Here is an 18,687-nt window from a genome sequence, read left to right on the forward strand (position 1 = left end):
TTTTTTTTTTTTTTTTTTTTTTTTTTTTTTTTTTTTTTTCCCCATTATATTCCTGCTCTCATCTTTCTGAACTTGCAAGAACACTTTCAGGAGTTAGTTCTGGATTCACAATGGTACAACACAGAATCTGTGCAAAAAGCTGAAAACTGTAGAGGTCAAAAACTGCAAGGCAAAAATGAGTAAGTTCATCCTAACTGTTGACATTATTATGCATTTGCATATTTGCACAACCAATCAAGTCTACTTCTAATGCAATTAACCACCAAATTGAATTTCAAATTATGCTAAAATAGTGTCCCACAATTACCACAGGTTTTCTTTCTTTCAATTGCTAACTGATCACATTAGCTACAATTTAAAATACCAATCCAGTGTTTTAAAACTTTATGTTGGAGAAACAGCCACTGTGATTTGATAGGCAATTTCAAAACCAGCACTTTAAACACAAAGATAGCAAAAATATCTGAAGCAAGCTAGAATCTGTAAAGCTATGTTCTACCTTACTGTAAGTAATAAATCAAGCAACTACTACTTATAGCAGACTCAGAAAAAGCAACAGAGATGGACAGAAGAGGTCTGAGCATGATGCTCCCCACCACTGAGAATCCAAAGAGCTAAAGTTGGAGCAAGGATATTCCCTTTCGTCCAAAAGTTCCCAGAAAATATACAAAATAAATAATATTTTAAAGACAGTAAAAATGAAAATACTGCTCCCATTGTGTCAGTTATATACATACAGCATGCGCCTACGTATACAGAATGGTGTGTCTTCTTCATTCACAAACAGGGAATATGGCAGTGCACTATCAGAATGCTTTGATAATCCTAACTTTTTCTGATGCTGTGATATATGAAGAAACTGCATTCACAATTTATAATTCACTTCCAGTAGCAAACAGTTCATTCTGTTCATCTCTCGTGACTAAACTCAAGGATTAGTGCTCCTCTGAGCAAGCGCCACCCGTAAGATACCCATTTGTCCCACTGGCGCCGCCAGTCCCATTGGCGGTGGCAGTGCTGTGTGGCATCTTTGAACGAGACCCTGTGTCTTCGTCGTCTGAGCTTGACTCAATGTCACTTCGGTCATCCTTTGCAACCTGTACAAATTTCAGAAACAAGAACAAGTAGTAGGCTATTGAAGGGAACACTTTTTTGTTTCAGCCAGAATCAGAAAATTTAAGCTTTTTCTTTTTTAAAATAGAGCTTTGAAAGCAGTCTCAGCTCTGACATACCTCTCTGCCCTTGTCTGTCTAGACTCACTTCAAAACAGAGGCCAACACATCCAAATTCTGTGCACAAAGACAAGGCAAGAACTTCCCACTGGTGCATCAAAGGTTAGGACATTGAAATGAAGGCACAGGGTTAACACGAAAGGCTGTATGCAGACTAAAGGAAACATCCAAGCTCTCTAGTTCAGTCTACTACCATTCCCTGTACTCTCATATGATAAGTTTATTTCCTGAATCTTTAATACATCAGATTAACATCTGGTGCAGGGATTCCTGTGCTTCCTTTGGGGGTGCTTCTCTATGATCTGATGTCAGCATAAATACAAAATACTCACACTAACTTGCTCCCCCCTGACACTCTCTTGAGGTTGTGTTCCTCATGGAACAAGGCTAGAGGGTAGGGAGAAATGGGAGGACTGGTTTCCATGTAACTTCTCATACCAGATAACTGCAGTCTTGGATCTCAGATAGCAAGAGTGGTGTGTAGGAACACTGACCATGGTCCAGTTCTGTCCCTGTTTCACCTGAATTTCATTCCTGCCAGTTTATGCCCATATATTAAGTAAATGCATTCTTGAGAGTAAGGAGTCCTCTCCCTTTCTTTGTAGCTCTTTGAAATTCACAGGTGAAGATTGCTAAGTTTGAGAGCTGGACATTATATCCCTTCAGCATCCTGAAATGACTTCTCTCTACTCCGTTCAGTCAGGTACACATAAACATCACATATAAACTAGAAACTGCAAAAGAAAATAATTAGTATTGCACAGAATATGTCTTCTGCATAGTGAATATAAAAGAACTTACATGCAAAGGGTTCCACTTCCCAGCCTTCCAGCATAGCACAAGGAGAAGGACAAACAAGCAGAGTAAGAGAGGGTAAGTAATGCTCTTTGAAGTCAGTGGTTTAATTCAAACAGGACAGCTGAGGCTAATATTTGCCAAAGCAGAGGAGAAAAGAAGTGTGGCTTCCAGGCAAACACAGTTCACAGCTGCATTGTCTTTCATGCACAGCAAGTGGCAGATTCCATGCTTGGTCCTGCAAGGGGCTAAGCTCTCAGATACGTTCTTAGAAAGCATTTGCAGGAATAATCTCATTCACCTCTGGTTGGTCATATATCCAAAATATCCACTTATGTGCTTTACCATTTTCAGAAGAAATGGTTCCCTGTAATTCACACAACTAAGTCTCTTAATACAATTTTGATCACCCAAATTTGAGTGCAGTACCTGCCTAGAAAACGTACTGGGGTGAGCATTTCTGTGAATTATATCTCCCTTTTAACTATAACAATGGCAATGACACAATGAATTTTGTCCCGACTGGTCTTACTATGGGATTCCTGGAGAGTACATAGCCCTTTGCAGAGCCTCATTAATACTAAAGACTAAAGGAGGTTTTGATTCATAATTCTGCCACTAACAAAGACAATACACTTTTAATACATATTTTTATAACTACCTATAACTTCTCTATTAGCTGGGAAATTAATGCTTTTCTAAAAACCAATATAAAGAAAAATAACAGAACTGGCAGCCCACAGATAACAATTTGCTGCTTCTTCCCTTTCTTCCCCCCCGACCCTACCTCCTGAGTGTCATTGGGTTCTGTGAAAAAGATTATAAAGAGGAAGTGCAGAAGCATATATAAGTACAGTCACTAAAAAGAACATGTTAATTTGTTTGGAATTTATCAGAAGGAAGGGGAAAAAAGTCACTATTAAAGGAAAGATGAGATAATAGTAACAGTCCTCAACAATGTCTTATGAAGTAGAAAGAACAAGCAATCAGACCCTCAGTGAATTCTGAAAAAGCTGAAATGTAGAAATATGAAACAGAACTGTGCTGTCTTACCTTGCCCTTTGAAATAGCTTTATAGGCTGCCTTTATGATTAGATAGGACCAAAAACAGTGTAGAACTTGAAGAAGTGCAAGCATCATGTTTAAGACCCACCAGGCAGGATAATTGCCCAGAGCTTCATATAGTTCAAACAACGTTGTGTTTAATATCCTAGGGGAGAAAGGGACAGAAAAATAATGTTTTCTTTAAGTCAAAAGCAATAGAAAGTTTTTTTTAAATAAAGATGACAAATTTATTTACATGAGATCCACACATATATTTGCTGCTTAGAGCAGCAATACCTGTGACTTGACTTGTAGAGGAAGAGGAGTGATAAATAATTCTATGTCCCCAGAAATAAATGACATTAACAACCATCATACATAGGAAACAAAGATTCTCAGCATGTATTTCTCCTTTTTTTGAAGTTGGCAGGTATTGGTACTACTACTGTACTGGTAGGCTAAGAAAACTTCTGTGTAGCAGCTCAATAGGACTGAAAACGTATTTCACACTATATTATAGAATGCTTAAGGTTGGAAGGGACCTCTAGAGCTCATCTAGTCCAACTCCTCTGCTCCAGCAAGGACACCCAGAGCACGTGGCACAGGGTGGCATCCAGGCAGGTTTGGAAGGCCTCCAGAGAAGGAGGCTCCACAACCTCCCTGGGCAGCCTGTTCCAGGGCTCTGTCACTCTCACAGGAAAGAAGTCCTTCTCCATACGGAGATGGACCTTTCTGTGTTTTAATTTATATGCATTACCCCTTTCTCTGTCACTGGCCGCCACCAAGAAGAGTTTGGCCCCAATTCTTCCAGCAGCTCCACCGGGAGCCCTGGAGAACACTACAGGAACCCTAACACCTTATAAGAGACTTAGCACAGATAGAAATTCCAAATCAAAACAAATCAATGAGATTTATCTCTGGCTCTTGAACAGATGATGACTCTGCTAACTGATGATGATGACTCTGCTAACCAGTAAGGCACCGTGCAGCAGCCAAGAGCTGTCTCTGGTGGCCACTTGGTGCACAAGATCGAGCTGGCGTACCAGTCAAGGAGAGCGAGCCAGAAGCTTAGCTGTGATGTAAAAGACCAACAGACATCAGGGAAATGCTGGTGGTGGGGGACTGGTGGTGAGCAAAGCAAAAAAGAATCTCAGAAAAAATCTGAGCAAAGTTTCGGTTGCAGGTACTGAAAGTGACTTTTCAAATTTAACTTATGAAGCTTTGCCAATACAATGCTAATTATTCTGTCCAATTATTCCTCTCACTAAGATGATTTCTATTTAGATCTTAGCAAAGAGCCTGACAGCAGAGTGGACAACAGGCAGTAGAAGGCATTAGCACTTCGAGAAGAAAAGAAGAAAAAAAAAAAAAAAAAAAAAAGACAATTTATGAATGCCTGTTCCTTTGAGGGGAACAAAGGAGCGTTTGTGAACTCCTTTCCATTTTCCCCATTGGTGAGAAAATTCTTTAAAAAGCCCTTTGGCTTTGCGTTCATTTATTTTTTAATCAATTATCACCACATAACCACTAGATGGCACATTTAATCAAGCAAACGTCTGCTCAGCTCCACACAGCACTAGCCAGGTCTGGTGGAGAGGGACCTAACTCTTAAGGATCTTTGAAGGCTTCTGGGCACAGCTCTCCAGGCCCTGAGCCCCAAGCAGGCTTTGAAAAATTAGGGATGCTGGGCACACCATTTTACTAACCACACATACCACAGTCCTTTCTAGCAAAAGAAAGGGTAGCTCAGATAACATTAATGACTTGTGCATAAACAGGGAACCCAGAAACGCAACCTTCAGTGGTAATGATTTATGTACACAATAGTCAAAATTTAGTCTAATAAACTATCAGGCTGCCCTTTATACTGTAGGGTAGCTCATAATAAATATATTACCTTTCTATTTTTGCTTTCCTACGCTAAACTGCAAGATTGTTTTATAATTCCCCCAACTTTTAGTGAGAAGAGGAGGCTTTATTATATAGTTGTCTTTTTACAAAATCTTCCGTTAATGCCATGAACATCAGCAAACTAACCATCTTTCTGCTGAAGTGAAAAAAGAAAAAAAAAAAAAAGAATAACTCATATTATTGCTTCTACCAGTTGAAACTCTCCAGTCTCAGCTTTATGCAACATTCTGCCAATGGTGGCTCTACCTGGCACAGTAATACCCCAGTTTATAATCCGAGCGGACATTTTCAGGACACATCAAAACAGAGCTTTAGTCAGACCTGTTTATTCCACTAAAAGATATTTCAAATAACTATTGTATCAAACTCAAATTTTACATTAGCAATTCTTATACGTTTAACTGCTACTGTTACATCCAATTGCCTTTGCATGTCTAAAATCTTAGGCACTGTAAGTGCAGTTATAGGTTTCTATTTACATTTTGATTCACTGGACTGAATCCACCTCTGGGGACTTTGGTTGGAGTCAAGGTAAAAAAGCAGCATTAGAGATACTGATGGCCTGTTCTTGCAAAAATCCAAACTATGAGGAAGCCAGCAAGGGCAAAAGGAATACTTCTGAAACCAAAAGAAAACTTGCTGCTCCAATGAGTCATTCGCTGCATACTAGATATGGGAAATAAGCACTCACCAGAAAAGCACAACTCTTCCTAGTCTGACGTGTCTGACAGACTAAGGACAGACTGGAGCTCTGTGCTAAGCACCTAAAAAAGGCTACATAAATATTGCACTAACTACTCAGGAATGCTAGGAATATGATGTGCAGGCTAGGTGCAGAGTGGGAGTTAATGCTTATAGCGTCCAAGCACATCAGGCCAAGCAAAAGCTGAATGAAAATACAAGGGGCTATAGAAAAATGAGAGTAAAGCACATAACTAGAGAATGCTGAGAAGAAAACTTTTGTATTTAAATTCTTATAAGGAAGATCATATGGCCAGTGGGAATTAGGAGCAGTGATGTCACTTGTAGAGGCTGCAGGCAGGGAGAGGAAGAGGGAAGAAAGGAGGAGGCTTGGAGAGCTTCCCTCCAAATTCTGCTTTTGAAAGGATTCAACTGTAGCACTTTAATGAACTACTCATATAGCAAAGACTGGTAAATAAGCATTAGAATGGAATACACACAGGCGAAGGGTCTTTTGGATGAAAAAGCAAATCAGTCTTTGGTTTAAACTCTAAAGTTATTCAGGTGTTTAAGGGTGCAAATATGTGTGCTGGAATTTTTCAAAGCTTTCCGGTGATTAACTCTCAGCTTTTCAAAATTAATGACAGAAACTTTGATTCCTGGCTACCTGACTTCAAACAACGGGATTTGATCTGACAAAAAAAAAAAAAAAAAAAAAAAAAAAAATTCAAACTATAAGTCCTCTACTTCTGTGAAAACTCTCATCAGCATTTTCCAGATCTCCACAATTTTGAAGAAAATATTAGCTTTTACTCTTGAAAATAGGTTCTCTCAACCAAAAGCAATTTGTCAGGATCTCTGAAAATTTTTAATAGCTGAGCAAAAGAAAATGTTATGGTATATTATGGTATTTTCTCCCTCTTCCCTTGTTAAATACATCACAAGCGGGATGTATTTTGTGCACTTGGTAGCAGGAAGCTCTCAGTTTAGCACCTTGAGCTAAGTATTGTGGCTGACAGAAGCAGAAGAAATCAAATTCAACCCTTTAAATCAAATCTACTCCTACAGAAATCTGTGGTAAACTTTCAGGAGTGCTGGCATAATATATGAGCCACTGAGAAAGGTAATTCTGTACTTACTGCACTACTGCTGTAATTGAACTCGCAGAATAGAATTAAAATGCTCTAAACAGCTCCTAAACAATCACCTGTATTGTATCACAATAACAGCTTTTCTCTACCATTTAATCCCTTATTTAGCCAGAGGAGTAGTACTTGGAAAGCTATCTGCAACAGGCTCCTACACTGACGCAGACTGATCACACTTCAAGGAACTGGATCACAACTCCAAAGGATTCTGACAGGAATGAAAGGAGGCGAGAAAGGTCATAAGGAAAAAGCCGGCAGCCTTCCAGACAGGCAGGAAATTCATGACAAACTGCAGAATTAAGTGCAACAAGGTGAGTGCCATGCTGAGCACTACTATCACTATACCCAAAGGAGCAGAACGTGTGCAGCTGCAACGCACGCTACTGCAAGAGGCCTTAGCCGTGGCCGTGCAGCCGGCGGCCAGCATCCTCTGTCTGCAACACGCTCAGTGAAAGGCAAGTTGCTCCTGCAGCAGAAGAGCCAGCAGTCTCCTAGTATAACAGAGCACAGCAATACATGATACTAGCTTGTCTACAGTAATTTCAGAATAAATATCTTACCTCCTACAACTTATGGACAGTTCATGAGAGTACACTATATTACACCCTAACCAGCTGGACATTTTCTGTATCGCATTCATTATGTAGTAATTATATCTAAGGGGGGATTATTGAAATTCGCACATAATTCAGTACAAGTAATACAACAGTTCTGTATAACATTTTGAGCAATGCTTATAAAATTTTGCTTCCTAAAGTCTTTCCTAAGAAAGAAAAAAAGAAAGAAGAGTTTATTTCCATCTCAAAACATGAGCGTTTATCCTTTATTATACATGAGAATTAGTAAGACCAGAGAACAGTGCAAGGCCTCCTGGATTCTGTATTTAGCTCTTCTATTAACTTATGTGATCAAAGAAATCTTCATATTTCTTTATATGGTTTACCTACTACTAAAAATGGACACAAGAAACTAGTATGTCACTTGCTGCTCCTAGATTTTCAGTGCCTCAAAGTGGGATTTATGCTACTAATCAGTGCTTGGCAAATGAGACGGGAGCTGCAGGGATCCCCTGTGAGCTGAGGAAAGTCAGACAAACCAGTCACCTGCCCTGTGTCAGTGAAACAGGGAAGGAAGGACAAAGCAGGAGAGAGAGATGGGCTTTCAGCATCATCTCAGAGGAATTCTTCAGTTTTTTTGTTGTGGTCCTGCTCTTCTTTAGACAGGAAGTTGATAAAACATTGCTGCACAGTGAAATGACAGAAAGGATATAAACTCTTGGGTCAGTTAGATGCATTCAAAATGCTGAGCTATGTTAAGTCAACACACTTCAGATTAGTGAGTTTAGAAACTCATGGAGTTCTACTCATACATACCAGCCCTAAATCAGAGGATTTACAAGCTAGCTGAGGCCTGCCTCTCGTGACATGGCTCTAACACAAGCTCAGCTGCTGTAATGGCCAGCAGGCACTGCTGTAATGGCCAACAACATCTCTTTGCAGGAATCCTAGCCCTGCTGCTAAGACTGCATTACTTTGAGCCCTGTGCAGATCAATAGGATTTCCAACTACTTAAGTGAAATGATACAACAGGCAGGAAATTATTCATGTTTGATGTACTATAAAAGGAACTATTCTGATCATGCTGTTACTGTTCTGAGTTCAACTGTTTTTTTCCTGTTCACTCAATTTCTTCTCACCAACAGCTCCTATCTGTTAATGGATTTTGCAGTCACTGGTATGAACATTAATATTTCCAGTCCTGACAGAAAAAAACAAAAACACAAGGTCAGCAACACCTTCACAATCCAGGACAGGACAGTCTTTCCTCAGGACAGTCTTTCAATAGACATTAGGACACAGAAAGTCTCCAAACTCCCCAGCAGAATGTAATTACACTCAGCAAAGGGTTCTATCACTGATGTCTTCTGGCAAAATGCTTAGGTAAAAACCTTTGATCACAACACATTGGCAGAGAGAAGCTACGTTACGGATAGGGAGGAAAAAGAAGCAAACAAGCAAGTCCCTCTCAACCCCAAACTAAATCAACTGTACCTGTGACCCTGCAAGTGCTGTAAGAAATTTGTTCAAGTCTGGGAAATTAGCCTTAAACAGTTCACAGTTTAACCCTGTTTTCTAAATAATCATCTCCAATTTCTCGTCTTTTACAGAACAAACTCTGCTACAGTGCAGTATTGCCAAAATGAACAAAATTCCTTCAAAGTAATCTCTCTAATGAACTCTATCTCCTCTCCCTTGTATGGGCACTTCTGATATTCCTGCATTAAAACTGCTCTCTTCTTTACAGAATCAAGAATACTTTTTAAAAACAAAGTCTACTTTGGGTCAACCTTTCCTCGTCTACCTCTCCTTCAGGCAAAAATCAGTCAAGCCCTGTAAATTGCCCTGGTGAGTGTCTTCTTTTTCTCCCCTCCTCCCTGCAACTTCAGAGAAGATTCAGAAACTTTCCCCAGTCAAAAGCAGCTTATTGAGGGATCAGACACCTGTGGTGGAAGCACCTCTCAATGCAATCACACCAGGTCAACTCGTGTTTACTCTGCACTCACCATGGCTTGCTGAGATCATCTAAAAGCAGCTCAGCAAAAAGCCTGGTCACAGCAATAACACCAGTGCCATTTCCCTTCCTTTGAGATATTTACACCCATCAGGATAATTTTGAGGAAAGAAAAAAAAAAAAAAAGCACATAGTAATTTTGTGTGTTCTGTTTTCAGCCAGACAATAGTTTAAAGGAAATTTTTCAAAATAAATGAAGGAAAGTGGGGACACTGCCTGAACAGCCTGTCCTTGCCAACAGAATGCAATATCACAGCTACAAGGAACAGTCTGTAGAAACTAAAAGGGAGGATAAGAATTGACTTTGAAAGTCTCGTGAATTCCTTTTTCATATAAATCCTCCTTTGTTAATCATACAAAAATCTTAAACATTGAAATACTGAGCAAATGCCACATTCTGTTATTTGCATAGCAAACTTGCAAAGGTGAACAACCCATGTAACCTTTCCATTTCTGCTAGCTCCTCTGTGAAGAGCTGGATGAGAATTAACCCAGCACTCCAAAGACTTAAGTTTTGCTGCACAGAGTACTCAAAGTCCTGAGCTCACAAGAGCTGTAAATAATTTGAGAAAATAAAATAACCAGGCACAATGAAGGACAAGATCAGACAGTGCTTTGTCAAAGGCAGATTGCCTGCACATGACAACATTGTATGTGCTCTGCTGAAGAGCTAAGCAAAGATTTTAAGGAGATTAATGGAGACTGAATTAGACCTCTTTTTAACACATAATTAAAAACTCAGCGACTTCTTCAAATATACTGTGCTTTTAAAATTATTTGCCAAAAAGTTTTCATTAAATCCTCTTGGTAAATTGATTGTAAGTTGCCTGCTGAAACCACAAATAGCCTGAAATATAAGCACGGTAAATATTTTCTGTTGTTAGTTTTACAGTGTCCATTCACTGACAGCATGAATAACCTCAGTAATCAAGCACCTAGAATCAAACCAAGATTTATTCCTTCAATATCTGCTACCCACAAACAAAGCAGTTTGTGCTTTGTTTCAGCCAATATTCTATAAACAAAGTGAGTCCAAACCAGTACCAAAAATATAATATATATATATATTTTCTTCATAAAAGAACTGGATTTATTTACTGTAGAATAATTGGAAATGTTTGTTCACCTCTACTCATAATACTATGTTAGAGAGATTTTCACTAAATTCAGGATGCAGTGAAAGCAAGTAAAACCATCACGAAACCCTGTCTTAATCCGAACTTCAGGTCGGGCAAGTCTGGGCAATACTTATTTATCTGGCTTATCATGCTTAAAGCATGGGACAACAGTGCGGCCATCGAAAGCGTCTCAGGAACAGGAAAGGATCTGGACTACCTGAATCATGTCAAATTTGCCTAGATGAACATTTAGGGGAGAGAACATGCTCTATATGATTGTGTTCTTTTGAAACAGCTTAAATCAGGCTTTCATTTTATTTATATATTTAGACTGCTGCTGTTCTACCTTTGCCAGTGTGTATTTGTAATGCTTACTGAGACTTCACAGTTCTTGTGAGGGCAATCCCCCATTTCCTGCTCCCCCATCTTTGGACAGAAGTGCCCATCAATAACAGTACCCTCAGACTGTACTCTATTGCTTGTATAATTAATTTAAACAAGTGAAATACAACCTCATACTAACGCTGTTCAAAGAAACTTGACAGAACCTGAATATCACCCAATAAACCAGCAATAGCAAAAAGCAAAGCATTCCTCTAACAACAACAAAAAAGGAAGATTTTCTGTGCAACTACAGCAAAAACATGTTTGGTTCTTAAGGGAATGGCATCGTAAGGCTTATTGAAATAAAGAAAGGCCTGAGGTAACTCTTTTGTCCAGTCCAATTAGACCTGCCAAAGGCTCACATCATTTATCGCAATTCTTCAGTTTGGGATTGCTTTCAATTGTCCCTACCTTGTATCACCTTAGAAGGCATCATGTTCACCCTGACTCATGGACAGTTGTGTTTTATGTTGTAATTTGCTAGAAAAGCTATCATGAACAAGTGGGAGAATTTTACGAACAAAACATCTTCTCAGTGAAAATAGCAGCTTTACTCCTACATTCACTTAGCAGCAGGATGCAGAAAGTGTCCTGGGGCTTCTGATTTATTGCTGAATGAACTTCAGATGCCCGTGGAAAGTCTGCTAAATATATACCTAATTGCCTATTTCTTTTATCTTAGCCCCACTGATAAACAAGCTTCAACAACAGCAGTTGATACATTCTGAATTCTTTATCAGCACATCTATGCAAAATTAAAGGGAGTTTGCGCAAAGCCCCAGCTCAAGAGGCATGCCAGTATTTTATACGCAGTGTGACTGGAGCCCATTCTTGGATACTTGCTTTCATGTGCGGAGGAAGTTTTCTTATAAATTACAGTCTTCCTTTTACATTACAAGCACAGCAATTTTATACCTCCCAATTTTTCTGCTTGAAAATTTGCATATTTATGTAATACTAATCAGACACCAAATTTTGCTGTTTTGAATATTCAGCAACAAGGAAAGGGAGAGCAAAACTCTGCTTCTCAGCCTGCTGCCACTTCAGTGACTCAGCTTTGCTGACAGGCAATTAACAAGGGTGAAGATTTGGAACTCAGAAAGAAAAAAGAATTGGGAGAGACAAGCCCGTATGACCCATGCATCATCTCTATAAACCTGGATTCCCACTTGCAATGCTCACTCAATGCTCAGAAATACGAAGTTGCCTCTGGACTCTTTGATTATACAAGGAAGTAAAGGCTAACCTTTCAGAATACAGGCATCTTTCATTTGGACATAGGGTGGTATCAAACCCCATAGTATACAGTATATCATATATACTGTATTTTTATTCTCTTCCTTTTAATTGGAGTATCCTTGCAATTATCACCCCACTCCACTAATCAAGAGCTGCTGTTTTTTTTTTTTTTTTTTTTTCTTCAGAGATGTGCTCCAAATTCACCTCTCCAATTACTCCTTTATATTACAAATTATTTTGAGGCAAATCTGTGTCTTGTATTTTGGGATTACCAACTTCGTATGTTGGTAGACTCTTATTTTCTTTCTCTCGCTCATGCAGTTGGTCTATTATACTGTACGTGCTTCAAGGTAAAGACTTTACCTTTCTTGTGACGTAATTGTTTTCTTGCTATAACAATGGTTATTAAACTGGCAGCAAGTTGATCATATTTCTCAACAAATTCCTCATGTTCTCCAACCTACCAGTTAACCCTACCCACAGCTGTAACCTGCTGCCCTCACTGACCCAATTTTCAGTACCAGGATTGCTTATCATCTGCTACAGACATTATTAATGCAGCCCTTCTTCCTTTCCCTCTTCTTCAAACCCACGTGCTTCAATTTTCACACTGCTTTCAGCACCCTCTGTCACTGCAATTCGGACGAGGTTTCAGTCAGAAGCTGTATGAAACTGCTCCTCTTGCCAAATTTGTAAAGAAAATGTATGGGCACATCCCAGAATCACAGCACAAAACAGCAAAGCTATAAATCAATGCTTAGGTTTTGATGTTTTCTAGATAATGTATTTCTCTGCTATTAATAATTTCTCTGCTATTAATACTTTGAGGATTTTTCAGTCAGACTACTTAGACAGCCTTTGGCTGTATTAGGCATCGCTTCCACTAGCTATGTTAATCTTTAATTGAATTTTTCCCTAGTCCTAGCAAGAGCTTCCTGCAGGATGACACTTGGCTGTGGCAGTTCACAGAAATCACTTGAGATGGTGCAAGCCTTCAGTTCTGATTATAAACACAATGTTATTTTAAACACTTCAAGTTAAATTACGTACTCTCCAAAACTTGACTACCATAGCAAGGACGTAAAGGATGGAAAAAACCTGACCTTGTTATTTTCAGATTTCTCAAAAAGGAAAAACTGCTTCCAGTTAAACTGTGAGAAAACCAGTGAATTACTTCAAAATGTGCACTTTGGATGAGATTAAGCTGCACTTTTTTAACTATTCAGTAAGGCAAGCATACAGCAATTTTCTGGTAAAGCTTTGTGTGAGTAATGAAAATTTAAATTCAGTAGTTCCCTCCTTGCTATTTCAAATAATATGGTATAGTGTTTAAATACTATGCAAGAGTCATAGCTAAACACATACAGCAGCACCATAGCAAAAACTCAAAGCACTCAAAAAAGACTGTAAATTTGTTATTTAACACTATTCAAGGAGAAAAGAAAACGCAGTGAAAGTTCCTTTTCAAGCTGACATCATCTGACTGAACCTTCTCTGAAGCTGAGTCATGTGCTGCAGAATCCAGTGGCAGTCGCCTTAGTAGAATTTAGTCCTCACTCCATTTCCCAATATAAAAGAGTGCTAGAGTTAGATGAAAACATATGAATGAGAGTGCCACCATCTTTCCATTTGAGATCAGGCAAGTGGAAAAAATAGCTTACTTCCTTTGCAGAAATTCTGTGAATGGCTAAGTTAGCTTCAATGACGAGCTAAGGAAAGGGAACTAAAGATGCTTAAAATACATATCATCAAGCTATCAAGCTATCAAGAGATATCAAGAGATATTATCAAGCTATCAAGAGATTTTAAACGTAGTTTGTGTGTCTGTCCACTTTCTCCTTTTGTCACGGGGCTTCATCAACTCAGAGCACAGTAAGGACCATGTATTATCACATTATCTTTGGAGTCATTAAACACTGAATGTGACTACTGTCTTCTCTGTTATATTAGAGTTGATGACATAGCTTCTTTTAATGCACTTAGGTCTTATCCTGTTTGCATTAACAACATCCCATAGAGAAACCTTTAAGTAGGATTTGGAAAGGAAACTTGTGGCAAAGAAGTTGACATTTGTGGCTGTAAATCCTTTTAAATGATTAAATAAGGAGCTCACTAATCTCTGTAGGTAAACCTCTGCAAAGGGTAACATTTTTGGCAATCCTGGTGATTCTCAAAGATGAAACTGTCACTCTGCATCTTCTGCTGTAATGAGAGACCCCTCTTGCTTTCCCAGGAATACAGAGATATGGGTTAGTTCTGTTCATACTATAGAATGAAGGATCCTGAACAAAGAAGAGCGAAGTCAAGGCCTTCTTCCAATCCCCCCTCAAACACAGGCGCATGCTCCTGGATTAGGGCATTTGCTCTCTTCGTAAAGGTAACTCGTACTGTTGCTACAGAAGAACCTGAATGCGTTTCTGCACTGGGGTACATCATGGCATTTTCTGACTAGTCAGCAGCTTTGTGGATATAGAAGATCACTGCTGAAAAATTAAGTGTAAGATACTTGTGCGTTTTTGTGTGCATAGAGGTGGGCGTACCAAGAAAGAGAGCGAGAGAGTGTGCGAATGTAAGCAGCTGCCTTTATCTGGGAAAGAGATGAGAATGACATCTATTTATTTATTTATTTATGAATTTATTTATACATTTAGAATTTTCCTAAGCTCACTGTGTTTTCTGTTAGAGCTAAACACGCTGATAAAGCACACACCGAAAGCTACTAAGAAAATCCTGACATCAAGCTTTGTTTCTGGTCAGTGTCTTTGTTAATTAGTATTTTTCCTTCTATTCCCCTGCCACCTTTTTTGACAACACAAGCATCTGCTTGCTAACCTAGGGTCATGTTGTCTCCAGCTCATTTTTATTTTAAAATCAGCTCCGCTCCTCTATATTTCCTATTAACTGCATGGTAAATACGATGGCACTTCAGCAAATAGTATTTTTCAACTCCTAGTTACGTCTGAAAGTCTCCTCGGCACTTTGGGTTAGACAATAATGCCAGTGGACCATATGCTATTAGAAAATAGTTATTGCCAAGCTTGTGTGATGCTTAACATTTGAGGAAAAGGATATGCTTACTCACCATAAAGGATATATGCCAAGCCTACTGACAATGAAGACAATGGCAAACGAAAGGAACAAAAGGTCACTCAGTTTTTGACACTTGCGGTAGTTTGCCATTTTGGCAGCCTGCAAAAGAAAGAAAAGGCTGTTTACTTCTGTGAGGACAACTGAGTTTTCTTGTACTGTGTATAAGAGTGAGAAGAAATAATCAAATTTTGATCAAATCACTATCATTTTCATTGTGCCTCCAGCCTGTGCCTCCTTGCAGTGGGCTGGAAAACTACTACTCAGAAGAAAACAGACTACATAAAAACAGAGAGCATGTCTAATTTCTTTCTTCTCCATTCAATTTCCTTTTTTCAAACTCTTCTGTTTCAGATTCACAAAACACTTTTAAACCTTCTACTGCACCCCACTGTGTTTCTGCTATCCTTGTCCTCACATACAGGACAGATGTATCTTTACTTACTTTACCTGCCACTATCTACATTTGCCTCTCATCTTTCCATTTCCCTTCTCTTGAACCTAATAAAACAACTTCATCTTTCCCACTGTGCCCCACTTGCACTGGCAGCAGCTATCCATCTTCCACCTTTCCCACAGTCTCTGACCTCCTACTGTCTGCTATATGTAAGATGTGCCTCCAGTTCTCTATTGTGCACCATTTCCTCTGGTCTCCTGCAGAATCCTTTCTTCCTTTCTGGCCTTTCAGACCAGTTTCTGCCTCTAGGATTACACCACTCCCCTTCAAATCTTTTCCATGGTTTTCCATTCTATTTCTTCCTTCCCCTTTCAGTTACTGCCAAACTTGTTGCCTTAAGTAACATTTTTAGCTGCTTCTCTCATTTCTCTTTAAGCAGTCTTCCAGTTCTTCCTCTATGGAGGAGAGAGGTCAACTAATTCCTTTGCACTCAAACATTTCTTTAAAATACTGAGCTTTCCTAAATTTCCCTGTTGTCTTCCTCTGAAGAAAACAGCATGTACAAGCAAGCAAGCTTGTTTTAAGACAGCTATGCACATTCTTGTGTGTAAGCAAAGTACACATCTACTTCAAGATAGGAACAATCTCTCTTTGTGCTTTGTGCCAAATTAATATAGGGGAATCACTGCACAGTAAAAAAAAAAAATTAAATACACAAAGCACCTCATTTAATGCCCTTTAATGCCCATACTAGGCCCTAGCAGCCCTTTCAAGGGCACCCTCTGAAGGGTTCAACCTTTTAAGACAAGGTTAAAAATGATTACACATATAGACTTGCCAGAGTGCTAAGAGTAAGCAAAATTGTCACAAGTGCTCATATAGAATATTATTCTGAATGTAGAATTCACAGTAGAGAATCCTCTAAAATGCTGAGAGACACTTACATTGTTCCCAAGTTTTTGACTGAAACTCACTGAATCTGGAAGCAGATTCGTTACCCTTCAGATTCCAAGATCAACCTGCCCTTCTGGCTATTACGTAACGTCCAAAATGTTTCCATTCAAAGCTTGAACTCAAAAGATACTCCTGCTTGCTGAAAGGATGTCAAGAGCATAAGGAAAGCTACCAGTGGTGCTAGCTAAATATTAACTTCCAGAGTTAGTGGTATATTTTAGTGGATACAAATAAAACTCCTAGTACTTTATACTCAGAGTCAGGTTTAAGGGAAAGTGAATATTTTGGATGCCAAAATGTAAAGCAGAAGAGGTGTATTTGTAAGATCTCGATTTTCAGATGGCTAAAAGTCCAACTAGGAATTCTGGATGTATTTCCACAATAGTCTAAAAAAGCTGATTTCAGAGCGTGTGGAGCTGATATTGCTATAGCAACCTGCAGCAATAACACGGCACTGCTCAAAAATAGTGCAGCTGCTGGGTCATCGTTCCTGGATAACAGGTTTACAAGCTGCACTGCAAAAAGGGGGAGTGCAAAAAATGGGAAAGGATATGGAATACGGAACCTAAGACAGTCGTAGTAATAATAATGATAAAAACACATTTTAAAGCATTAAAAACTACAGCTTAATAATATAGATGGTATAGATATTACTTTTAGCTTATTTAATCTTGTTTATTTTACAGCACAGTCATCTGGCTTGGTCTGGAGTCCATTCCCCACGCCTTTTGAGAAGTGTCTTAGAAGACGGGTAGAATTTGATAAAAAGGCTTCAGGTTCAACTGTTAGCTATAGTGAGGCTGACATACATCAGACACATACCAACTGGGAACTGGTTCACAGGCATACCTTGGCATCAGAAAAGTCTTAAGGCCCCTGAATGGGTGGGACTTTTAAGTACTTTAGCAGGTTAGGTCACAGCATTTGCAATTCAAAAGCTGTACTGCAGTGCAGAGATACTGAAGAGATAAACAACTTAGTTTGGGTTCTAAAAGTCATTTCTCTGTGACAATCTAGATTTCAGATTAAGCTAATGACTTCTTATTATTACAAATAACGTGAGCCCATGCTTAGTCTATCCTGCCATGGCCGGGATAAATAAATAAATTTAATATTTATTTATTTAATAAATAATTTATTTTATTTTTATTTTTTTACAGTTAGATATTTTTCCTTCTCTGCAGTGAAACTCCCTAAGTAACGTCAGCAGTGTGTAGGGATCCATCTTATCTCATATGGTATTGGGCCCATAACTCTGCCATAGTAAAAGAAGACCTGTTGCCTCAGTCACAACGTCTCTCCTGGCAAATGCTTCTCAGGGGTTGTGATTCTCTTTCTAACATTTTAGATCGACTTGAGTCTTTCCAGTTAGAACAGACTGGATGAATTGACTCGAACGCCACCAAGGTACGTGTCTCATAGGGAACACTCGCTAAAGTGTTCCCCTTCATGTAAAAGGAACATATTTGCTGAACGCTTACCAAATCATGCTACAATACCAACGATTTCACTTTATTTGTCTTGGGCACTGAATGAACAGAGGAACTGAGGAAAAAATATGTATCACCCTGCTTTCAAGCTAGGGCTTTAGCTACTCTGCTATAGCTGCTCTACAATGGCTTTCTAGTACCATACACACTGGTCTGATCTGAAACCATCAAATATCCATTGGCAGTAAAAAAAAAAGCGAAACAGTTTATGTGAATTCACAGTCAGCAGAACAGCTGCTGCTACATCTATCAAAACAAAAACATGAGCTTGTAAATATGTAATTTTTTCTAAAGAGACAAACCCAGGTTCTTCATTGCCTTCCATGTCAGTCATGTGCCTTCTAGCTTTAAAAAAAAAAAAGATTAAAAAGCAGACTTGCAGCACTATCAAATCAGAGCAGAAGGATTTTGAATTTGGGTGTGGTGACTCGCATGGTGAGACTATCTTCTTGCACCACAGACTCCTAATTTGCTTTTATCAAAGCAACTACTTTAATAAAAAGAAGTATTTTTAGATGAATAAGTTATAACTTTGATCTGATCCAGCTGGAGAGCTCACAGAAAGCCCATATCCAGAATCACTCAGAGCAGTTGAGAGGGAGAGGGAGAGGGAGAGGGAGAGGGAGAGGGAGAGGG

At 39.0% G+C, this 18,687-nt stretch overlaps 1 protein-coding gene across 2 annotated transcripts in view; it reads right to left on the bottom strand.

Annotated features, from left to right (window-relative positions):
- Window positions 1-195: 195 nt before the first annotated feature.
- Window positions 196-18,687, bottom strand: part of CERS6 (ceramide synthase 6) — a 95,625-nt gene continuing 77,133 nt past the window's right edge. The window contains exons 8-11 of one of the 2 annotated variants that reach the window (XM_026040149.1): window positions 15,206-15,312; window positions 3,081-3,237; window positions 2,034-2,057; window positions 196-1,097 (exon numbers count right to left, since the gene is read on the bottom strand). In XM_026040149.1, coding sequence (XP_025895934.1) covers window positions 936-1,097; window positions 2,034-2,057; window positions 3,081-3,237; window positions 15,206-15,312 — 450 coding nt within the window. In that variant the 3' untranslated portion in view covers window positions 196-935. The remainder of the gene's footprint in view (window positions 1,098-2,033; window positions 2,058-3,080; window positions 3,238-15,205; window positions 15,313-18,687) is intronic. The other variant, XM_026040868.1, reaches the window with a different exon arrangement.

The sequence above is a fragment of the Nothoprocta perdicaria genome, unplaced genomic scaffold (genome assembly GCF_003342845.1).
Source record: "Nothoprocta perdicaria isolate Ctin4 unplaced genomic scaffold, notPer1 scaffold_0, whole genome shotgun sequence".
Lineage (NCBI taxonomy): Eukaryota > Metazoa > Chordata > Aves > Tinamiformes > Tinamidae > Nothoprocta > Nothoprocta perdicaria.